The 23,648-nt window shown below is 51.8% G+C and overlaps 7 protein-coding genes across 7 annotated transcripts; 4 read left to right on the forward strand and 3 right to left on the reverse strand.

Annotated features, from left to right (window-relative positions):
• Window positions 1-287: 287 nt before the first annotated feature.
• BD324DRAFT_620547 (hypothetical protein) lies at window positions 288-3,134 on the forward strand. The gene is made up of 16 exons (XM_022015297.1): window positions 288-505; window positions 577-788; window positions 856-936; window positions 997-1,166; window positions 1,223-1,231; window positions 1,297-1,355; window positions 1,406-1,564; window positions 1,616-1,733; window positions 1,792-1,898; window positions 1,953-2,030; window positions 2,090-2,211; window positions 2,293-2,512; window positions 2,579-2,614; window positions 2,680-2,765; window positions 2,842-2,950; window positions 3,010-3,134. The coding sequence occupies exons 1-16, from the start codon at window positions 454-456 to the stop codon at window positions 3,084-3,086; spliced, it is 1,695 nt and encodes a 564-aa protein (XP_021872284.1). The 5' UTR covers window positions 288-453; the 3' UTR covers window positions 3,087-3,134.
• On the reverse strand, window positions 3,114-10,116 carry BD324DRAFT_620565 (hypothetical protein). Its single transcript, XM_022015298.1, has 8 exons — window positions 8,830-10,116; window positions 8,375-8,787; window positions 7,558-8,319; window positions 7,057-7,520; window positions 5,040-6,996; window positions 4,428-5,000; window positions 3,515-4,370; window positions 3,114-3,466 (listed from the first exon to the last, which is right to left on the reverse strand). Exons 1-8 carry the CDS (start codon window positions 9,732-9,734, stop codon window positions 3,394-3,396), a joined length of 6,003 nt encoding a protein of 2,000 aa, XP_021872285.1. The 5' UTR covers window positions 9,735-10,116; the 3' UTR covers window positions 3,114-3,393.
• Window positions 10,117-11,374: 1,258 nt separating this feature from the next.
• BD324DRAFT_599157 (P-loop containing nucleoside triphosphate hydrolase protein) lies at window positions 11,375-16,691 on the forward strand. The gene is made up of 4 exons (XM_022013901.1): window positions 11,375-12,101; window positions 12,152-12,795; window positions 12,856-16,412; window positions 16,476-16,691. The coding sequence occupies exons 1-4, from the start codon at window positions 11,713-11,715 to the stop codon at window positions 16,587-16,589; spliced, it is 4,704 nt and encodes a 1,567-aa protein (XP_021872286.1). The 5' UTR covers window positions 11,375-11,712; the 3' UTR covers window positions 16,590-16,691.
• Window positions 16,692-17,787: 1,096 nt separating this feature from the next.
• On the forward strand, window positions 17,788-19,881 carry BD324DRAFT_578097 (hypothetical protein; the record flags this gene model as incomplete). The annotated part of the gene is made up of 2 exons (XM_022013304.1): window positions 17,788-17,891; window positions 17,952-19,881. The coding sequence occupies 2 exons, from the start codon at window positions 17,788-17,790 to the stop codon at window positions 19,879-19,881; spliced, it is 2,034 nt and encodes a 677-aa protein (XP_021872287.1).
• Window positions 19,882-21,037: 1,156 nt separating this feature from the next.
• Window positions 21,038-22,272, forward strand: BD324DRAFT_620582 (hypothetical protein). Its single transcript, XM_022015299.1, has 4 exons — window positions 21,038-21,286; window positions 21,361-21,613; window positions 21,693-21,838; window positions 21,898-22,272. The coding sequence occupies exons 1-4, from the start codon at window positions 21,123-21,125 to the stop codon at window positions 22,205-22,207; spliced, it is 873 nt and encodes a 290-aa protein (XP_021872288.1). The 5' UTR covers window positions 21,038-21,122; the 3' UTR covers window positions 22,208-22,272.
• Window positions 22,273-23,448, reverse strand: BD324DRAFT_620587 (hypothetical protein). The gene is made up of 3 exons (XM_022015300.1): window positions 23,127-23,448; window positions 22,827-23,058; window positions 22,273-22,753 (listed from the first exon to the last, which is right to left on the reverse strand). The coding sequence occupies exons 1-3, from the start codon at window positions 23,395-23,397 to the stop codon at window positions 22,498-22,500; spliced, it is 759 nt and encodes a 252-aa protein (XP_021872289.1). The 5' UTR covers window positions 23,398-23,448; the 3' UTR covers window positions 22,273-22,497.
• On the reverse strand, window positions 22,315-22,470 carry BD324DRAFT_577876 (hypothetical protein; the record flags this gene model as incomplete). Its single annotated transcript, XM_022013282.1, has 1 exon — window positions 22,315-22,470. One exon carries the CDS (start codon window positions 22,468-22,470, stop codon window positions 22,315-22,317), a length of 156 nt encoding a protein of 51 aa, XP_021872290.1.
• Window positions 23,449-23,648: the final 200 nt, after the last annotated feature.

Genomic DNA, 23,648 nt, shown 5'->3' on the forward strand with positions numbered 1-23,648 from the left:
TGGGTGTCTTTAAAGAGGGCCAGGGAAAGGGTCCCGCGGGAGCTTCGTTGGGTCTGTGCGATTAGCTCTTGGTGGAGGACTTTTTGTCGCTAGATTCATCTGTAAGGAGTGGTCAGTACATTTAGACATTTAGAGAGCCAGATGTGGGCATAGGTCTCAAATTTGTCCATATGAATGCATGAGCATGAGTGAATGATAATAAGAACGACCGGTCGCCACTCGCCACTTTGATCATCCGCGCTCGTTTCAAGTTATTAAACGCGCTGAAACTCGATTCGAAATGCCCAAATCAATACAGGTTGGTTGGTATCTCTTGACCCTTGGCGTATCAGATGCGTCCACAAGAGAGATGGGAATGAGATGACGTGTACGCGTTATTCGGACCTCTTCGTCATGGTGAAGGCCTGAGAAGACCTCTCCTTCCTGCTTTCATCGACGCACGCACCACCCATCATGTTCACCCCTCTGTCCAAAGGCTCCGAGCGTGCCCAAGATTCATTATGGGGTGAGTGGACCTGGCCTGTCGCCTGCAATCTCAGTCCTGCACGGATGATAATGTTAAATTGCTTTCTTCAGACCGTACGAACTCCCCCCGGAAATCCAAGACGAGGACATCGCTGTCCAACTCTCCTCTAGCTCCGAGGACAGGGCTTGGACTTCCGTCTCAGCTCGTTCAACCGAGGGTCGAGGCGCACCGCGGTTCCATCAGGCAGGCTCGTCTGGCGAGAAGGCAGAGCATAGTGGAGGCTGAGACGGGGGAGGAGACGTGGAACAAGTGGTTCTTCAGGGTGAGTCCGAGCCCTCCTTTCCACTACCGATTTGGACATAGAACTGACTGATTGGTCTAAACGGTAGCCTAAACGTGCAACGGTGGATATTTGGATGGCATCGTTCTGGAAAAGACATTTCGTCTTGACAGTTCTGCCCTGTTTGGCGGTGGGTCACTCTCCATCAGCATCGCCGACATGCATTGTGTGAATTAAATCACTCCTTCAGGTCTGGATCTGGGTCGCGATTCCCTTTCCTGTCAGTGATCCGTACAAGGATAACCCATTCCCCGATATCCCAACTTGGCCCAAGAAGCCATCTGAAGGGGGAGGTAAGGACGATGGGGAGGGGCAAGGAAGTCTACCTCTGGATGTCAACTTCTACTTCTTTCTCATCTGGTGAGCCCTTGTGTCGCACAATTGAAAACGCACCAAACGCTGATCCTTATGCTTAGGTATTTTGGGTGTGTAGAGTTTTCAGATACAGCGCAGCGGGAGCAATGAGCCTACTGACGAGATTCCTCGCCAGGATGTATCTCGCCGTTGCCTTGTTCTTCATTACGAACCTGTTCTCACTGTACCGCTTGAGTGAGCGCTCTGTTGCGTATGCCGGGGCTCGGGTAGCTCACCTTGCTCAGATTGGTGGCCATCGGCATTGGGAGGTAAGACCTCCTACGCTTTGTCGTGGACCTCTACGCTACTCATCGGGCTCACCGCGCACCACTTGGACCTATTTCGACTGCGACGACGTTGGGAATCGCGTGATCCGACAAACACATTCGATTGGGAACGAAAGAGTGAGCTGGACCTGGTGGATCAGGGGCGGAAAAAGCTCACGCTTAAGACAGCTTTTTGGGTCGTCTTGAGCTTTGTGGCCATGCTCATGCCTGCCCTTGCTTGCTTTTCAAAGCTCAAGCGAGATAAGAGGCACACCTTACGAAGCACCGTACCGACTGTATCCCTTACGTGAGAAAAGTGCTCCCAGATCCCGGTCACCGCGCGCTCACCAGGGCCGATACGTTAGATTCTTCGGCGAGACGTTTTCAAGAAAGATTCCAGCGTCTTGGAAACGATTTTTGTGGTTCATGACGTGCTTGGGAATTGCATGTTTCTCTTTGATAGCGGGACAAGGTGGGGGTTTTGTACGGCGTGCAAATCCTGAAAGGGCTGATTCTGTTCCTTCAGCATATGCCAGTCTTTACCTCTCCACCTTGCCGCACACTTCATTGGATGCCGGGACATGGGTGTATTCTTGGGTGATCAGTGAGTGGGATCGGCTCGTTGAAAAAGGCAGAATGCGGCGGATCCTGATGGCCACATAGCGGTCCAGCTCCTCGCCATGACTTCAATGTTCATTCTCTCCAGCAAGGTCCGAAGTCGAGCCCTTTTGTTCCTGTACAAGCTCTTCTTCCAACTTGTCTATCACATCTTTTACCGCAACCTGGTAAGTCGTACAAAGCTTCATATCTAGCAAGTCACATCGGTATTGACTTTCGATCACCCCCTTTACTTCCTTTCCTATCAGTTTGCCCGTCTTCGATCTCCATCCCAATTCGCAACAGTCCAACTTTTATCCTCCATCTCTGTCGTCATCATCTTCCCTCTCCAGATGACTAGACTCTATCATCGAGCACTTCAGATCATGATTGGGTATCCCGCCACATGGGAAGATCATGCGGAAAACGTAGCATCAAGCTTTTACTGTCGAGGACTAGCTCAAAACGTCACCATGCTGGGGTTCCTAGGTGAGTCGTTGGTCACCCCCAAGCATCGATACGGATGCTCGATTCATATCTGATTCTATCCTACAGGTTGGCTCACGATCCTTCATTTCGGTCCCAATGCTCGTATGTCAGAAATTGCCTCCCACTGGCGTGCCAAACTGACGTTTACTTGGGGAAAAAACTTCCAGAGGTCTACCCTTTCTTCCGTTTCTCACCGACGCCAGAAGATCCATATACGTTCCCATTGACTTTTACGGCCTCCTGTGCGATCTGGGTGAGGCATTGCCTACACTTCATATTCAATGTGCCATGGCTGATTTGGATCGTCCTCTGGGCCATTTCTCTCTAAGGGCTCCGAACTCGTCAGCTCATTCATTGCGCGACAAGTCATGTTATACGCGTTCAAAATTGATGTTTCCCAGGTAGGGATGGACGAAATGAGAGAGTATCCCGAATTAGGCAAGTCTCATGGTGGTGGAGCTTCTCATCAGGTGCTGATAAAGCCCTGGTCCCTTCAGTGCCCGCATGTGGGTGGGCTTCTGTCCATGTATCAATGAACATTCTCATGTTCCTCATCAGACTAAACTTTAGATAGTAGATTGTCATTTAAAACGTGTGTATTGTATCGCATGCAAGTAGCATCTCTTGAAGTAAGGATAAGATGACTATGAGGGGAATAGATGTATACTAGAAGATATGTGGGTAGCAATAAAGAAAAATCTGTTGGACGTCGAGCGGGCATCTTCTGCCCCCGCTAGAAGCTCAGTCTGAGCCAAGCTCGTTCATGCTCAATCATAAAAATCCGTGAGATCGTCAAGTATCCAAATGGTATCGTTTCGTTCCAAAGCGTTACAGTCATATCCGTGTTATATCGTATTATACAGCGTTGGGCTCAAATCGTGTCACACTCGTAATGCCACAGGCTGGCTCTGAGTGCGCTTCGCAGCCTTTCGGCTCGAGATCCTCAAAGGAGGCCTGAGCAGGGTATCAGCGCAATGTACCACTCTTGGACGTTTCACTGACTTATTGGCAGGTAAATCATTCTCTCGACCAGAATGGACGATTGGGCGTCCCTCTGCAGAGCCATGAGCTTTCATGTGAGAGGACTTGATCGGCGATCTCTCTCCAGAATTGAGGATCGATGGCGTCAAGATGGATGGTCCTTCCTTCTTAGGCACCAAAAGATGGCTCACTGGCATACTCGGCAGATGTTGTGCTTCTGCGCCTCTGGCCAAGCTTTCCACTTGTGTCGGACCATCCGAGTTCCTCCTCCTGCCCCATCCCAAAGCCTTGCGTCGAGCAGAGGATGTGACTCTCGATCGCTTTGTATCTTGCATCACCTCTTGGACTTCCGTCGTGGTCGTCTGCGGACTTGCTGGTGATGAAAGTCGCATTTTCATAGGCGGCAGACGGAAGGGCGTGAATGCATGGGAGGGTAAGATGGGAGGAGGAGAAGGTGGAAGCTCTCGTGTGAACTGAGCAAAGATGGCTGAAGGAGGTGGAACGAGCTCGGGAAAGAGTGCTGCGAAGGGGGATGTCGAGCTTGACGACCTGGGAGTTAGACCACTTCCAGGTCCGCATGCCTCGCTGATGCCGTCCGGCCCAAACGAAAGTCGACTATTCGTAGAGGCCGAGGAATTCGTCCTCTCGAATTTGGTCTGCAGACTTCCCTTTGGTCTTTGAGGGACCTGTGATGCAGACTTGGGCAAGGGAAGACCGTATGGCGACATGAGCGGCCTGACCTCTTTGAACGAAGACTTGCGCCGATCAGCAACAACACCATTACCAGAAGATTGCTTCTCCTCGAGCGGTCGGTACGTAGCTTGAGACTTGGCGAGGAAATCCATGATACCGCGCACAGTCTTGGGCGGTGAGAATTCTGTCGATCCTGCAAGTGTCAGAGGATCTTCACGTGATCCTGGACATCAAGACTCACCCTCATACGAGCTGCTTCTTGGATCCTGCCAGAGCATTTTGCCCCTTCGGCACTCATATTCTGCCTCATGGCGCAATTCGCTCCACTTCTTCATTTGCTGCAGCATCTCTTGATCTTCTACCTCTTCCTCTTCCTCCTCGCCATCAGCGTACCAGCTTTTGACTTGAATGGGCTGGCGGGGTCCAGGACCAGCGACTCGGATCGTACTGTTGTCATTCTGGACGTTTCGGGGTGAGATCTTCGCCCGAAGCGTGGTGAGAGAGGGCTCTTCCTTGATAGTGGGGTGAACCGTGACTCCCTGAGATGACTTTTGCCGAGCGTGACCGGCACCCAGAGGTCGAAGACGAGATGCTGAAAACGATGAAGCGCCATCAGAGAAGCGAGTCTCCAAGCTGAGACGAGAAGAAGACTCAGACGCGGATGGTGACGATAGCACAGGCGTATCCGGCTGATGAGCGTCCTTGAATATGAGGTGAGCAGGTTTGCGTCGAGGTCTGACAGGTCGACAAAATGTTGATCCAAGTCGTTGGGTCGATCCATTGGAGCCGGTAGAGATGGATAAGTCGGCTTGAGCTATAAAGGTCAGCAGTTGCTCTTGAGAACGTCACTCACTCATCGACTCATCCTCGCCTTCTCCCTCAAAACATTGCTGCGCTTGAGCAGTCACAGTCTGTATATTCTCTCGCGAGACACTTTCCAGACGTTTCGCATACTTGGCCACATTGATACACATGTCGTCGATTCCCTCGTCTCCAACACTGGTAGCGGAGCTCACCATAGAGATCGGTCTAAGAGGTTGGAGGAAGAATCCACTGGTGGCAGGCTTTAGCGTGGCATCCTCCCTAGACTCTGGCTCTGGCGATACCGCTTGAGCAAAGAACGAATCGTCGTCATCCATGACTGCCATGCGAGGTAGCTTTGGCATTCGAGCACCAGGCGGAACAGCGCGGAACGACGAATCAAGTATGCTGTCCCAACTTGTTCGTTTAGGCATCGGATCGCCAGGATGGACCACCCGGAACGACGTATCGAGGACACTGTCCCAGCTCGATCGACTAGCTCGATTGGTCGCTGGGCTGCCGCAGCAAGAGTCACGCTGATCATTCCTGGAGCCAGCGCAGGCCTTGTCTGAGTCCTCCCGATCAATCCAGTCTTCGTCTGCATCGTCGCAATTGTCTTCATCGTCTCGATTGACCGATGGAGAAGCCGCGATGGAAGTCAACTGTACTCCACCGTCCAGCTCAAACATCTTCTCCCCAAGTCCTGGTCGGCCCAATTGACCGATAGACGTAGTCGACATTGCTGATCGAGACGAGTCTACTGAAGAGGTACTGCGTCGATGGGCAGCCCAATCTGGTCGACCGAATGATCCTCCACCCGAAAATCCTCTGCGATGTCTAGACACATATGAAACGTGGGAATTTCGACGAGAGTTGTACATGCTGATGGGTGGACCGTTCGGCATAAGAAGATTCTCCAAGCCAGGAATAGAGTCGATCGAGCCAATCGACGACTGCCGGCGATGATGCCGCTTCATGGGACCAATGATCGAATCCTTTGACACATTGCAAGACGCCGCCGGGATAGAGCTCAAGGGAGCCGTATGGGCCTGCACTTCTTCACTCTGTTCCCTGAGATGCTTTGTAAAGTTGACTTCGAAGTAGTTGGTATACTCGCCAGCGATGCCGGTCTCGATGACTGCACCAAGTGAAGACATCGTGGCAATACTGACGCCAGATTCCGCTCGATCGTGAGATTGCGAGAACGCCGGTCGAGGTGCCTCAAGGGAGTCTTGTTGGGAATGTTGGCTACTCGCATCGTGAGCGGGGAGAGAAGCCTCCGGCTCATCAACCATGGATATCAATGCAGTCAGAGACGGATTGTGTTTCAAGGAGTGAGGTCCAGACTCGTGGATCGAGGCAGGTGGAGTCATGCTCTCTTTGAGCTGAGAGACTCGCATCTGGAAGGCTGGATTGCCCTGAAATGGAGGAGGTCGAGGACTTCGGCGTTGAACCGTTGATGTTGAGGACGTTGAAGACTTGGCTACTCGGGGCGACGCCGATACACGAGATGCGCGATAAGCAATTTGTGGTACCACAATGCAGTCTTCATCTTCGAGCTCGCTGTCACTGTCGTCATCCATCTCTGGGGCCGAAGCCACACGAAAGCTCTGGTCCTCGAGCAATGGTTCCAGGGTCCTGATCAGGTTAGGAGGAGGTACAGGAGGAAGAGCCGGGAGCGCGAGATTCTCTCTGGATCGGACTTTCGCTAGCGCCTCTACGAACGAGAAACGCTTGTCGCCTTGATTGAGAGAAGCATATTCGCCAGTAAAGTCAAACGAGTGACGATTATCTGATTCGATATCTGGTGACAATAGGTCGCTTGCGATGCGGCCTCTCAAGTCATCCCTATTCAGCTGGTTGATGCCGAGATGGTCGGGCCCAATACTTGACTTTCGCGGTTCACCAGCTGAAGCTGGAACAGGAGGCAAGGATGGCGGGGGAGGTTCAGTATGCTGGCGTCGAGGCGAGATGCGGTTCTGGGGAGGTGGCAAAGGTAGACCAAGCTGGTTCGTTCCGGAGAATCGTCGATCAGCCTTCTTTGACCCAGCGCTGACAGTAGTAAGAAGCGGTGCGTTGAGAAATCTCGGTTGCTGTGTTTGAGTGTACCCAGGCAGAGAGAAAGCAGGAGCGGGCGGAGGTGAGGGCGGAGCGAAGATATTCCTCATACCCTTCTTCACCATACTCGTTCGTGGCGGTGAATCAGCAGGGCTGGAGACCGGTCTCGCCTTCTTGGCTTTGTTGCCTTGGTTTCCGGTCGTGTGAGCCATCTGCGAGCGGTGTAGAGCCAATTTGAGCGGAGATATATTCGTACCGGATCGCATGGGGCTATCCTTGGATTTCTTTGAAGTGAGCACAGCGGATCGAACGCGTCGCATCGGAGTAGGACTACCATCGACTTCAATGGAAGTAAGAGATGGCTGATCAGAGGTCGATGCGGGAGAGACACCGACAGTAGGAGCAGGTGAGAAGTTGCAGTGCTCGACCAGGTCATAAAGTTTGTCCGTTGCACTCGCGACATGGCTGATGTCACCTATACGAGTCAGCAGTTCCCGTAGCAAAGTACTCACGATCAGTGCAGAATGACGAAGCATCTCTCATAGCACTGTGTTCATGCCTGGAAAAGGGAGGTGACGAATGCCGGTTGCTTGAGAGTCCGCTGTCGGCATCTTGTATCTCCTCAGCCAGCGATCGAAGCTGTGTGGCCTTCGAGTGCCCTTTGGAGCCTTTGGGAGACGAAGTGAGACTGAGGGACTCATTGCCCATCTCGAACGCCTTGTGAGCTGCCGCTTTGCCCAAAGTAAAGGAAGAAGGAGGTGCTCCAGACTTGGCAGATTGCAAATCAGGCTTTAGCCTGTCGAACGACTTTCGCATGGCGAGACCGAAGAGACCAGAGAGGGACTTGCGTTTGGGCATAGGCTTTCGGGACTGCATGCTAGCACCTTTGTCACTGCCTACGCTGGTGGCTGATGCGTCATTCCTGCCGTTGTCTTTGTGAAAGGAGCTGGGTAGAGAAGGGGCTATGCCATGAGTGGCTGATGTCGGGGTGATGACACAATCATTTGAGGATGCTGATTTGGGTAGAAGATCCGCGAAAGGCGGGGGACTGTTAGACGCAGAGAGGGAGGCATGGAGACTTGGACCATCGATGGATGGTTTGATCAGGTGTAGAGCGGGCGGACGCGGGCGGGATGCGAGCGTTGGAGCAGACCGTGCTTGACTGTGGTCGGCGAGATCTGAGGGATCGAGAAGTGGGACAGGTTTGCGGACGGATACCTTTCGCTGAGTCAATCGTGGCGGCTCCAGTGTCATGACTGGGCGGTCATGTAGTACTGCAGGAGAACGTGACGTGAGCTTCGTCCAAGAAGGACGAGAAAGCTGGCTCACGTTTTGGTGCCTCGATTGATGCTGTTCCTTTCTTACCTCGAAATAAGGTCCACACTTTTGATTTGGTCTTCTCCCTCTTGAGCGTCTTAGCCTCTGACGTCTCTTCTACGAAGGGAGTCAATTCGCATCCCAACGAGATTGGTGATGGCACCGCTCTGGCTTTGATCTCAGCCTCGCGTTGACGTTGATTGACATCGTCTACTTGGAGCGAATGGATCGCTGGTCGGGATGGCAAACTTGACTGGTCCTGTTTAGCCGATGCAGCTGCGATATCGCCGAGGACTCTTCCAAGGGACGCTGTACGGGGAGGTAAGTTGACCAGAGGCGATCGAGGAGCCACAGGAACCGACGTATGCTTGGGTCGGACGGTGCTCGGTTCGACAAGAGTTTGTAATGATTTCGTGAAGGGTGGTCTAGCATGGAGTCAGCCGGTAATATGGGGAGACAAAGCTCACACTTCGGGCAGAATTTTTGTGCTCCCCGTAGCGGACGAAACAGTCTTGGTGGACAATGCTTTGCGCGAAGAGATACTTCCTCTCCTATCCAAGGATGTACTGACGCTTGAGATGGACCCGACACGACATGGAATGGTCTCGACAACCTCCACGTCCCCATCAGTTCTCTCGAAAGGATCAGGTGCCATACTAGGCCGAGCGCGAGGCGTAACATCTTGGACGGGGGATTTGCCTCGAAGAGAAGAGGTCAAGGCAGAAAGACCAGATCGTGAGGGTTGATGAGGGAGACTCGGTCGAGAAGGCTTTTTCTTCAACAGTCGAGAGGATTGTTTGCGACTGACAGGTGGGGGGCCGATGGACATGTTGGACGATGAGTCTGATGATTTTTGAGATATGGTACCTGATGGGCAAGAACCGGCGATACTGGTGTCTTTCGGAGGCACGAGTGGAACGGCGTGTTGAGCATATATAGGTCCAGATACTAGACCGAGCCGAGCACCACTTGCAGAGACCTTTTCGAGCACTTGTTGACGTGACTTGCCGGGAGATTGACTGTTTCCCCAGTGAAGAATATCGGCCAAGGCCTTGCGAGTCTTACCAGTCGTCTTGACCTTTTCTTTGTCTGCTGTACGCTTTGGCGATGTGAAGAGAGGTCGTCGAGAGTCGAAGAGTGATGATTTTCTGGGCGGAGGTGCGTCGTCGTCTTTGTAGATGGTCAGCTTGTCTGCTTTGGGTCGACGAGTCTTGTCGTCTGCTTTCGTAAAGAGAGAAGAAGGGATTCTGCGGAGCGAGTCTTTCACCGTAGACTGGCCGTGGGAACGAGAGAAAGAAGACGGTGGTGGGGGAGGTCGATGGTGGTGGGTAGGAGCATGGTGCAGAAGGCCTGGCGTTATTTGGCTATTCATGACGAATGGTGTTTGTTGTGAGCCACGGGCCAGGTCTCGATCAGCGAATGTGTGGATCAGGGTTGAAACTGTGTGCAGTCACAGTCCAGAGAATGTTGACTGACTGCCGCTGAAGTGGATGAAGATTGTCGTTGATAGGTCGTTTGAATTCATGAATTATCGTCAAGTCGTTAGGTGGGAATGGACGGGGAGGTATGGTCAACCAGTCATGATAATGGATAGCGATGTGGATGGTAAGCAGTGATGCGATGGATGGGGTCAAGCGAAAGGTTGTTCGAACGATGAGCGTTGAATGATCCTATGATTCGGACAAGCCGTATCTGAGGACGAAGTCAGAGTGGTCGTCGTATGTGTATGTGGATATTCCGCTGTCGCCTAGGCGTGATGTCGAACCAGCCCGAGCGACTCCTGATAGCAGGAACACACAGGCCTGTGTTATGTTTGAGTATGGGATTCGGGTAGACTGTCCAGCCCAGTCCGTTGTTGATCTGTAGTGGATAGGGAGTGGTAAGGGGGGAGGCAGTTGAGAGTGGTCGTCAATCGGGTCTTTGGTTATCGATAGATGAATCTGGTCGTTACTGTCATTAGTCTCGTCAAGAACACCACCTGCCCGTTGTGTTTCTCTGGTGTCAAGGTCAGTGGGTCATGGAACGAACGAACGAGAAGAGAGCGAGCGATAGATGTGGTTGAATGCATGCCCACATACACCCACACACAGAGTCATCCAAAGGACAGTGGATGCCATCATTCAACGCGAAATTTCACTCAACGCTGGTCTGTTGTGCAGCGAGCAATGGTGTGTGTGTGTCGCTGAGAGACGGAGAGCCAGTGGCGAACCCGGTCCCATTCAACTCGGAGAGGAGGCATCGAAACTGCTGAGGACGCAGCTCTGACCATAGTAGGCAGAGACGTGGAGATGGAGACTGGGGTTGGGTCCTGCTTCATGATTGTCCCGGCGCACAGGACTGCTGAGGCTTGACACTGACCCGGATCGGTGGATGGGTGCAGCGTTGAGTACGCAAGGGACATCATCGGGTCTTCTCTGAAGATTGGTTTTGTTGTCCACCCCTTGGACCTGGATCTACCATGCCCAATCCTCGTCACGACGTGTGAGGTATCGAGCATGTCGAGACCAAAGATCCGCCCCCGACCGACGTTTCCAGGCACGCCCCGTTACAGCCTAATACAAAAAGCATCCCCCGCCCAAATACTTATTAATCTGATTAGAAATATCGATTAGAAAACGCGCGTCGGGCGCCCCTCGCCGCCGAATTCCGTCTACGGAATAAGAAAGATACGAGCGATGACCGCGCGTGTGTTAGAATAGCAGGACGATGCTGGATCAATTCTGCTGGTGAGTCAGTGAGGTTGGTTACAGGATATATCAGCATGCAGAGCTGGAGGACTGTTGACACAGTGAAACACCCTCACTCACTCACTCTCTCCCCCCACGAGCCATTCGATGAACACCAGTCGCGTGTCTTTCATCTTCGGCGAATGTTCCGGGCGGTGTAGACCGTTTAGATTCGGCGATATCCGATGAGCGGGGAGAGAGAAAGGAGGAGGCCGGGACTCTGGGGGAATTCGCAGCGTCACCTTTTCTCGTAGCATCTTTTTTCGAAAGACTCTCTTTTCTCTTTCATCATCATCATTCCATCTCCCAACATCCATCGACATCGTGTCTGTACCTCTTGGGACTTACATATATCTATACAGCGTAGATAGGATAAGTGGATCACACTGTAGCTGTAGAGCAAAGACTCACCAAAAAGAGGGTCTCATTTCTGATCCGCATTCGGTCATCGGGCATTAGGAAAATCCGGTACTTTCGTTCAGCATTCCATCAGACTTCCAATCGTCTTTGTAACGTGCAACACTGGGCGATCGCGAGAGACACCTCCATCATCCCTTCTAGACAGCTTGGCTTGATCGTTTTCGCGTTTAGCTCCTGCCTTCTAGACGAAAGCACGATTCGACAATGAGTCATTCGGGAGCTCGACAGGACTCGACGGATTTGGCCGATAACCCCGCGGGGACACCGTCTGGAACTCAACTCTCTCCTACGCCTACCGTCTATCCACCCGCCTCAAACTCATACATGACCTCCATACCACCTGCTACGTCTGACAGCGCGTCGACCGAGGTTGACGACCCCGTCGGCGAAAAGCGAGATTACCTAGATGAGAAGATTGATTTCAAGGGCAAAGGCCTTCGTTACAAGGATGATCGGTTCGAAGATCGAGGTATTCTCGAAGTGGAGGACGAGAAGAATCAAAAGAAAAAGGTTCGAGTCGTCATGGAGCAGAAGAGTGGAAGGGAATTGATCGCCGAAGTCGAAGAGAATGGAAATTACACCGTACCAAGATGGCAAGTCATCGCGTCATTGCACTCCCCTAACTGACATTCTCTCTCTTCAGGCGTCATTCGCTACCTTTTGTGAACCCCAAATTCCCTCCACCTCCCGCTCCTTTATCTCTGGATGACCCCGCAGTCACACCTGAAGCCTCTGCATCCTTCTTCTCCCTCTGGTTCTTCAATTGGATCTCTCCGATGATGGCATTGGGATCAGCGAGGACATTGCAAGCGACAGACCTCTGGAAGATGGACGACGCGCGTTCAGCTGCAGTTCTCTCGGAGAAGTTTGTCGGACATCTCCAGGATCGACAGGTACGCGCCGCAGAATACAACCGTCTTCTAGCAGATCCGAAGACACCTCTTCCACTTCGACAGAGAATTTATTTCTCCCTCTTGCCCAACCGAAAGGAGAGAGAACACGAGTACAGGACAAAAACTGGCAAACGAACCGCCAGTATCGGATGGGCTCTGAGTGACACGTTTGGCGCGTACTTTTGGGCTGGAGGTCTGCTCAAGATGATGGCAGATTTATCCCAATCTACCACGCCGCTAACCCTTCGAGCGATCATCAATTGGTCAACAAAGTACGATCATAAGAGGAAACACGGAGGTCCGGGACCAGGTATCGGGCTCGGTATCGGATTGGCCTTTGTCATTCTCGCTCAATTGCTCATATCCTCGTGGGGTATTCACCACTTCTTCGTCCGTGAGTCGCACAGGACTCTTCAGGAGGCGGCGATTTTACTATGCTGACTCACCCATCCAGGCGGCATGTCCACTGGAGTCCAGCTTCGATCCGCCATCATCTCCGCGGTGTATCGCAGATCTCTCAGACTCACTCAAAAGTCTCGGGGCGAGATCCCCAACGGAAAGATCATCAACCACATCTCGACCGACACATCTCGTATCGATTTCGCAGCTGGGTTTTTCCACATGGCTTGGACAGCTCCGGTCCAGTTCGTCGTCATCTCGGTCATTCTTCTCATCGAAATCGGATACGCCGCCTTGCCCGGTATTGGATTCTTGCTCATCGGTTTGCCACTGCAAACCTACGCCATGAAGTCGCTCTTCAGTCTCAGGAAAGCCTCCATGATGTGGACTGATAAGCGAGCCAAGTTACTCCAGGAGATTCTCGGTGGTATGCGAATCGTCAAGTTTATGGCTTGGGAAGTTCCCTTCCTGGACCGTTTGGGCAAGATCCGAGGCATGGAATTGCGATATGTCAGACGACTGCTTCGATTCCGATCCGGTCTCATGGCTTTCGCCATGTCTCTCCCTGTCCTTGCAGCTATCCTCTCCTTTATCACCTACTCGTTGACTGCACACAACCTTCAAGCCGCCACTGTTTTTTCTGTCATTACCTTGTTCCAGCTCATGCGAATGCCCTTGATGATTTGGCCCATGTCCCTATCAGCTTGTGCCGACGCCTTGACGGCGCTCAAGCGACTCGAGGTGGTCTTTGACGCCGAAGTTTTGACCGAAGAGCGAGTTATCAATCCCAACCAAGCCGACGCAGTCAAGATCACGCACGCTTCGTTCCAGTGGGATGCCGCTCCATTTGTCGATGATGGATTGCTTAAGAAGCTTGAGGGTAAAGTCGGAAAGGACGGCAAGAGTCGAAAAGCCTCCATCGCAGACATGAAGGCTGGTGGGAAGAAATCCAAGTCCAAGAAACTCTTCCGTTTCAACAAGAAGACCAAGAAAGTCACTTTGGCCGAAGAGGCTCATACCGAGATGGTCGGTGATCAGCCAAATCTTGCCGAAGCCGGAGCAGGTGGACTTGTGCCGACGGCCACGGATGCGCTCGACGAGGCGTCCGGTAGCACACCTTCCGACTCTATCTTTGAGGTCCGCGATATAGATCTCTCTATTCCGCGCGGTTCGCTCACCGCGATCGTCGGACCGATTGGAAGTGGTAAATCCAGTTTGCTTCAAGGACTCATGGGCGAGATGCGACGAACGGAAGGAAAAGTCTCGTTTTCCGGTCGTACATCTCTCTGCTCTCAGACGCCCTGGATTCAGAATGCCACTGTGAGGGAAAACATTTTGTTTGGCCAAGAATGGGACGAAGAGCGTTATTGGGCGGCTGTCCGAGACTCATGTCTCGAGCCTGACCTCGAATTGCTCGAGGACGGTGATGGTACCGAGATTGGCGAGAAAGGTATCAATTTGTCAGGAGGTCAGAAGCAGCGTGTCAACATCGCTCGAGCGATCTACTTCAACGCCGATATCATCGCCTTGGATGACCCTCTTTCCGCTCTGGATGCTGGAGTCGGCAAAGCTCTCTTCTTTAATGCGATTGTCGGAGCTTTGTCTGGCAAGACTCGAATCTTGGTCACCCACGCTCTCCACTTCTTGCCCTACGTCGACAACATTGTCGTGATGAACGACGGTCGAATCTCGGAGCAGGGAACATATAACGAGCTCAAAGCAGCTGGAGGTGCCTTTTCTCGATTGATCCGAGACTTTGGTGCCGATGATGAGCACGAGGCCCAGGACGAAAAGGAGGAAGACGCCATTGAAAGGAGTATGCCTGCGATCAAGCACGACCGATCCAAGATGATCGCACAGGGTACCGTCAAGTCTCTGATGCAGGACGAAGAGCGAAATTCGGGAGCACTGAAACGTGGAACGTACGGCAACTACTTTAAAGCCGGTCGAGGTCACTACATGGTTCCCTTGTTGATCGGAGCCGTCGTGCTTTATCAATGCTTCTTCGTCATCACATCGTACTGGTTGGTCTGGTGGCAGGAACACAAATGGCACCAACCAAATGCTTTCTACATGGCTATCTATGCTGGTCTAGGTATCGGTTCAGCCTTTGCCATGTTCCTTCAAGGATACACCAACGCCGCCATCAATTATTTCGCCTCGGTCACTCTCTACAGAAACGCCATTCAGAGGGTCATGTTCGCGCCTCAGTCATTCTTTGATACGACGCCATTGGGTCGAATCATGAACCGATTCTCGAAAGACGTCGACACGATCGATAACACCCTGTCCGACGCCATGCGAATGACAGTCAGCACACTTGGATCTATCATTGGAGCGACCATCCTGGTAGCTATCATCAACCCGTACTTTTTGCTCGCTGTGGCCTTTGTCCTCACCCTTTACGCTCACAATGCTCAATTTTACCGACGAAGCGCGAGAGAGTTTAAGCGTATCGACTCGATTCTTCGATCATCTCTCTATTCCCACTTTTCTGAATCTCTCAGTGGTATCGCCACCATTCGATCCTACGGTGAATCTGAACGGTTCTGTGAGGACAATATCAAGCGAATGGACATTGAAAACCGGGCGTACTACCTGACCATCATCAATCAGCGATGGCTTGGTATCCGATTGGACATGCTTGGATCCCTACTCACGTTCACCGTCGCCATTATCATCTGTACAGCTGATATCTCACCGGCCAAAGGTGGTCTGGCCTTGTCGACTATGATCACCGTTCAACAGTCCTTCTCATGGTTGGTGCGACAGATCGCCGAGGTTGAAAATGACATGGTCGGTGCCGAACGTATCATGCACTATGCCAACGAATTGGAGCAAGAAGCACCTCACGAGATCAAAGAGACCAAGGTTGCCACTTCTTGGCCCAGTCAAGGTGCTATCGAGTTTGACAATGTCAAGATGAGATACCGTGAAGAATTGCCCGAGGTTCTGAAGGGTCTCACCATCTCCGTCAAGGCCAATGAAAAAATTGGCGTGGTCGGACGAACGGGAGCTGGAAAATCCTCCATTATGGTTTCGTTATTCCGAATGTGCGAGCTTTCTAGCGGTCGGATCACCATTGACGGCGTGGATATCTCCGAGATTGGATTGAACGATCTCCGATCAGGCATGAGTATCATTCCACAGGACCCCTTGTTGTTCAGTGGAACTCTGCGATCGAATATCGACCCTTTCAACACCAAGAGCGATATCGAGCTGTACGATGCGCTTCGACGAGCTCATCTGGTCCACTCTGAGACTGCTCGGCCTAGTATTCAGCTGCCTTCTGGCGCAGTCACGCCCACGGCCCAAGGTTCTCAGACACCCGGTCAAAGACGATTCACACTAGACATGGCGATCGAAGAGGAAGGTGGCAACTTGTCCGTCGGAGAGAGATCTCTTGTATCTCTGGCCCGTGCCCTCGTCAGAGGAACTAAAATTCTGGTCCTGGATGAAGCTACTGCTTCAGTCGACGTCGAGACAGATGCCAAAATTCAATCGACTATCAGAGAACAATTCGGAGACAGGACTCTCTTGTGTATCGCGCATCGATTGAGGACTATTCTAAGTTACGATAGGATCTTGGTCATGTCGGATGGTCAGGTCGAGGTGAGCATCTACCGTCTAGATAGAGGAACAATAGACATGAGCTGACCTCCATATGTTCTATAGGAATTCGATACGCCGTTCAACTTGTTCTTGGCCAATGGCTTCTTCACTGAAATGTGTCACAAGTCTGCCATCACCATTGAGGATATCAAAGCTGCAGCGCAGCTACGGTTCTAGGCGCAAAGAGGATTTAAGGGTATAATCTGCATACGACAAGGGTGAAGAAGGTAGATATGCTGTAGCTTTCGCCGGATTTGGCATGCATTGGTATAGGTGTTCATGGATCTTGGTTTCCACTTCCAGGTCCTTAAGGGCCGGTTGTGCGATGCCAGATGGATGTTGTGCTGCAAGTACTGGTAGCATGACCGAAATCTACGTTTAAAGTTTCCACGATCCATCCCCCTATACCTGACCTGGGAGATCCAAGCCTGTTGAATGCCACCGCCGCTGAGGAATGCGTGGACGCCACCATTCCGCCTAGATCCCATGCATCTATATGATGACATGGAGCCTCTACCATATCAGGATCTGATATGATGCGGTGGCATATTGCGGACTGCGACCAGCGGCGGCAAGTTTGATACCACTATTGGGGCCGTACTTTGCGTCCGACGAAGCACACACATGGGTATCTGACTGTGCCCGCCAGCCCGGTTCAACCGGCCAAAGACACTCAGGGCATCTTAGAACCCCCCAAAGCAGAGAGCAAGGCTGACTTTCGTTTGCGTTCGGTCGAGTCGGCTTTGAATCGTGTTCCTTACGTGCCTCTAACAGTTCCTGTTTCAACTCCACCTCTCAACTTCACACTCCGTCCGAATCCATCCCAATCAACGTCCTATTTCATGCATGCACCCCCGAGTCGCCACGTTGCTCTATTCGGACTTTGTCATTAGACGCTAGCGAGATTTCGATCGGAACCTGTTTCACGTTCTTGCGGTCAATGGCGTCGGTGCGGATAAGAGAGAGATCCCGACTTGATGCGCGGGCTCTGTAGATAGAAGAGGAGGCTACAGAAGAACTCGACCCAGATCCCAACACGCCACTTGAGCTCATTGCGGGTTACTACCTCTCTCATTCTTCTCTCTCTCGCCTTGACAATGTGGCGCCTGCTTTTTGTCCTTTTTTTGTTTTTTCTCATGAGCCAATTTCATTGTGGCGTTCTCTTCGAGGACCTGGCCGAAGTGGACCTGTACCCAACAACAAGTTCTACAAGCTCATCTCCAAACCATATAACAACAAGGTGGATGACTGAGAGTGGCTCATGGATGTCTCCTAGCTCTCTGTAATCACAATCGAATTGGCAGTGCTGGTTCGCTGCTGTACTCACACACATATATTCACAAACTTGTCACACTCGTTTTCAAATATGACTTCCATGTCGGCCCTCCTCTTGGTCTTGAAATTCTTGTTGGACGCGTCTGCCGTCCAGGCTTACTTTGTACTCTCTCAGCCTATCTTAGAGACGACTCGGCTTGATCCGTGAGTCGGAAGCGAAGAGGACGGAGGAGAAGCGCAATCTGCTAAACTGACTGACATCAGGATCGTGTCTCCCGGTCAGATCTCTGGTCATGTTCATGTCATTGCTGGAGGAAGCAATTTTAACCGCTCCATGACATATGAGAGTGCTCGTCAATCGCAATGTACGACTGCACCCATGTCTCTGGACTTGTCCAATTATTGGGTACCTCAACTCTACTATTATTCTCCTTCCAACCAGACATACCAGGCCATTCCGGTGTACGGAATGAACGCCTATTATCTCCCTCGAGCAGGAAGCGATGGTAAAGTCTCTGCGTTCCCGAATGGACTTCAGATGGTCCAGGGAAATCCCAATCGAAGAACGTATGACGGTACGGCTGATAGTGCTTCGATCACATACGTCTGTCTAGACTACAATAACAATCACCAAGGCGATCCTGCATGGTACGAGCGGAACAACTTTTTCGAACACAATTGTCCTGATGGGCTTCGAGCCCAAGTGTTTTTCCGATCTTGCTGGGATGGGGTTCACGTCACTTCGCCAGACCACGTCTCTCACATGGCATGGCCATCAGGAGGAGTCAACGGTGGTGATTGTCCCGCTAGTCATCCAGTTCGACTCGTCTCGCTCTTCTACGAATTCATCTTTGCCGTTCAGAATTTCCCATTCAACAATGGTTCTGATCCCACTTGGGTCTGGGCCAATGGCGATACGACCGGATACGGTTTCCACGGAGACTTCTTGAGTGGATGGCCCGAACTTATCAATGGGACAAACATCCTCCAACAAGCTATCGACGGATGTAATGCGAACAACGGAGTAGGTGGAGAACTCAACAATTGTCCTCCATTTGTCCCATACCTCAATTCGTCCCTCTGTTTGCCTGAGAACCCACTCGTCAATGAAGACATCGGTATGGGTCATTATATCTCGCGACTCCCAGGTGACAATCCCATCTGGATTGGAAACGGTACAAAACCAACTTACGCCAACTACACCGATGCCAACACCACCGTTGGAAACCCTCAATCTGTCATCCCAGCCGGATACAGCTTTGTAGGTTGTGTCGCTGAGGGGACGTCTGGTCGTGCCTTGACAGGTGCCTCCTACACTGGCAGCAATGTCACACGCGGAGCATGTGTGGCCTTCTGTGAATCCTATGGCTACCCTCTTGCCGGTATGGAATATGGGTCACAATGTTATTGCGACTATCAAATGCGAAATGGAGCCAGCAACACTACTTTGTTGGACAACGACGAAAAATGCGATATGAAGTGCGCCAACAACGCGTATGAATCCTGTGGAGGCCCCAATGCCTTGACACTGTTCAACAATCCAAGTTTGTACCCCGCTGCGGAAGTCCTCCCGGCCGGATGGGTCAACAGCGGATGCGTCACTGAAGCTATCAACGGACGAGCTCTCGCCTCCTATTCTATATCTTCCTCCAGTATGAACCACTCGATGTGTATTGCGGCATGCTCGAGCCAAGGGTACAAATATGCCGGAGTGGAATACGCGAGTCAATGCTTCTGCGGAAATATCCTCTCGACCGGCTCTGTCAACGCTTCAAGTACAGATTGTAACATGGCTTGTAGTGGGAACTCTCGACAGCTATGTGGTGGTCCAGATCGACTCACCCTGTTCACCAATACCAAGGCTCCTAGCAGTACACCAGTCTTACCGACAGGCTGGACAGCCAATGGATGTTGGACCGAAGCGAACAACATGAGGGCTCTCGCCAATTACTCTTACGCCTCAAACAATATGACGGCTCAGAACTGTATTGCTGCCTGTTCATCCAGGGGATACAAGTACGCCGGTGCCGAATACGCCAGTCAATGCTACTGTGGCAACGTCTTTCAGAGCGGTAGTGTACAAGCCGCCACTTCAGACTGTAATATGGCGTGTACCGGCGCTTCAGCCCAGTTCTGTGGTGGTCCGAACAGGTTGACAACTTGGGTCAATCAGACTTGGACGGGAGACCAGTGACAGGGAGGGGTGTGGTGATCAGGAATAGTACATACATATAATTTGGTATACTTGAAAGACAATAGCACAGAGTGCCAGCGTCATGGACAATGGAATGTGAAGCCTTTCGAACTGCAAGATCATTCTTGTGTCGTGTCTTGATTTGCAGCTTATGTGACACAGGGACGCAGCGAGCCAGAATGCTGGGTGGATGAGTGAAAAACTGATAGTACCGTATTCAGGAGGCAGTGAGCCTCAGTATCAGACAACATGAGATTGTATCTGGCGGCGGTCCAGCGTAACGGAGAGGACATGATCTGCAGTCGAAGATTTGGGTCGAGTGCAACATCAGCAGGTGGGTTCTCTATCATTCACCAATGGATGTCTGGGATTCCTGCCAATTGACCAGAAGGTCGAGCGTCTCTCTGGATGTAGCCTCAATAGACGCCAGGTGCCTCAGACCCATCGCGGAGACATAAGCGAAGGCAGCGATGGTACTCAGCTTCTCCACGTGACTGAAATGAGAAGGCTCAAAAGCCCGAGCAAACTTCCCGAGCGTCTAAAGGGGCAAAAGTCAATGGACATCTGTCATGAATGAAGAGGGAAATGAGACTCACTCTATGCAGCAAAGTTGTGTCGTCACTCGTTGAGTGTTGCCTGCCCTCGTTGTCGGCACGATTTGTATCTGCCTCCTCATTGGCTTCAATGTCCGAATCTCGCCGTGAGCGGCTCGACCCAAAGCATGAACGCCAAGTGCTCGAACTGAGCTCGGATGTAGCCATGGTATCGGTTGGTTGGTGCTTTGAAATGCTCGAGTGGGTATACAGATGTAGACCACGGGAGCTCAGGGTGTAGTGCACGAAGCTAACACGAGGATGGTATATGTTAGTAGTAGGGGGAGACTGGTTCCTCGAGATTACACTGGGTGTTCGTCAGCAGGTGACAGTATGAGTATGGCCTCTCCGTAGACGCCAGCATATACACACGGGGTGATCAAGAGAAAGGTATGAGCCGGAACCCTACGGCTTCCCACAGCCTCGACGGGTTTCAAACAGGTTCACCACCCCTATGAAAGGACCTCTGATCTCTGCCCGTCTTCAACCGCCACTCGCCACGGGTCGCCACATTCCAGCAAAAACGAAGCAGAATGCCATCATCATGACATAATCTTTGGCCGATCGCGTCGACCTCCGGGGCATGTCATCCAAAACTGTGAGTGGTCGATCGAACAGGACAAGCAAACCTCTTCTAACAACTTCTACATGTCTCAACCTCGCCCATCTGTTGAACCACTGCTACCAAGACCAGCGACGGCAACACAGGACAGTGACAACGCAGACGAAGACGAATTCCAACCGCAAGGTCTTCTGAGCAACATGGGCATCTCCATTTCGACTGCCAGATGGCTCGCACCTGCCTCCTTTATGTGAGCCTATGCGAGCCCACACGAATCAGACTGGCCGAGCAGACTGAAGCAGCTGACACATCGATTCTCTCCAGCTTTGACTTTGCATGCCAGATGTACGGTATGAATTCTTCACCCAACATGAAGCAAATTCATGATCGACATCCTGCTGCGTTTTCCCCTCAGCCATTCGCCATTGCAGGTTTCTTTGGACCACAACAGATTGCTCAATTGTTGTGGCTCCGAGAACTGTATCGATCCGATGCAGAAGTAGAACGAGGAACCGTTAGATACGTCCCCTGGTACGCGCTCGGAAATGCCATGATTGGTATTTGGATGTTCCTATGGGTGAGTAACCAAAGAGGCCGTTTTAAGCAGCCAGGGGGGTGGTGTCCGATTACCGAGTTGACCGATCGATATCTCGTAGAACGGTGACAACATGAAAGGCGCCGATATCCCCGTCATCATCAACACCTTGACTCAAGTTTACTACATGCTGTACTTGCGAGATCCTGCGCCGAACACTTACCAGGCAAAGCTCACCAATATCATCAACATCACTTTTGCTGGAATGTAAGTCCCTGAACTGTTACTACAAGGTAGACTGCGGCATCCTGACATTGAGACACCAGCGGTATCCTCGATATCTTCCACAACACTTCTGTGGCCTGGTTTGAAGGCGTCACTCCGAACGCCCTCACTACCATTGGAACCATGGCTGCCGCGCCTCTCACCGCGCTCTTCTCGCCCCTCCTGTTCGGAGCATGTATCGCTTACGACTTGTTCGGTGTGGCTATTGGACAGCATCAGCTCGCTCAAAAGGCTTTGGATGGTCTCGGAGGTGGAGGTGGAGAAGGCTGGGCCAAGTTAATGGGCGGTCTTGGACTAGGCGTCGCAGCGATCGTCGGTGCAAGAGGATGGGGCGGTGCACGATGGCTCTAGTCAGAGAAGACTTTTCGTATATATGTAACACAGACACCAGACAGATACATGTAGCTCATACACTGATGCGAACAAGATTCAGGATGAGGAGAACTACTACCCGGAAATTACACGACGGCGCTTTGCCACTGCGTGGCGACCTTGCCGGAAGCAGCCATCAAACCCAAAGTATAAGTGATCAGAGGGTTGCTCCAGAGTCCACCATCAACCGACCAGTGTAAAGTCAAGGGGGCAAAGCTCCTAAAGCGTCGTTCAATGAGCATGCCGCCCTTGTCTGTCACGACGCCAACTTACCAATTGGTCAACGTGGAAAGTCTCCAAGTGTCCCAATCCTTCCTCAATTGTTCCTTGTCCAACTGCTTGTTATCGTTCTTGACACCAGGCTTCTTCTCTTCCGTCACGGTAGTCGATTCCACCGAGGGTATCTCGTAGCCTTCCGCTTCTTTCGCCGAGACCTTTGGTTTAGCGGATCGAATGGCTCGCGTGCGAGTTCGGAGAGCAGAGTATGTCTGATTAAGCTTGAACAGCTCAAGGAAGACATAGACGCTGAGGTGGGCGGGGCCAGTCAACTTCGGTTTTAGAAGCACAGACCCTCCGAAAATGTGTGAAATGGACTCACGCCCAGCATCTCACGCTCCACAATGACATTTGCTTGATCTTCAATGGGGCAATGTCCAATACTCCTTTACCGCCTAGCCAGGCAAGCTGTTCCATGGAATAGTACCCCGCGAGGGAGAGTGCTTGGACTGTAGGTATAGCCTTAGGGCTTGAAAGAGCACCCGTGATCCCTTGGAGCGACTGAATTGGCTTGGGATGGAGTTTGGCCAGTCCAAGAATGACAGGCAAGAGGCCTACGGGGAGGGTGTCATCATGGGATCAGCTCTCCAGATCTTCCAACCCAAATAGTATTGAAATTTACCGAAAGCCCTCATGATGACTCGCGCCTCGGAGATTCCTCCAGCAGCTTTAGTGATCCCCTCTACACGTTTATAGAGCTGTGCTTCACTGCCGACCTTGTCTACACCAACATGTCGGGCCAATGAGGCACGAAGTCGGGCTAACCGGAGCAAGAGGGCAATGATGAACGGGGATGAGAATTGCGCGAGCATGAGACACGAGTCGAGTCCTCCGAGACTACTCATTACTTTGGCGAGGCGGGCCAGGGTCATCTTGATATCTACCGAGTACATCTTGGGAAGAGTAGTCAGATGGAGCACGCCAATGATCCTCAGATGCAAGAGGTAAAATACTGGAGAGGGTCATGCGGCTAACAACAATGATCCCATTTACCGGGTCCTGTCGGGCATCACCGCATTGGCATGGGTGACACAGTTTACGCTGAGATGGCCAAGAAACAGGTCGAGCTCATCACGCTCAGCGCAGTCTCGCATCTTGCTTTGCCTGTGTTGCTCGATGAGAGCATGACACAGGCTGTAGCGTT

The sequence above is a fragment of the Kockovaella imperatae genome, assembly GCF_002102565.1.
Source record: "Kockovaella imperatae strain NRRL Y-17943 chromosome Unknown BD324scaffold_4, whole genome shotgun sequence".
Classification (NCBI taxonomy): Eukaryota; Fungi; Basidiomycota; class Tremellomycetes; order Tremellales; family Cuniculitremaceae; genus Kockovaella; species Kockovaella imperatae.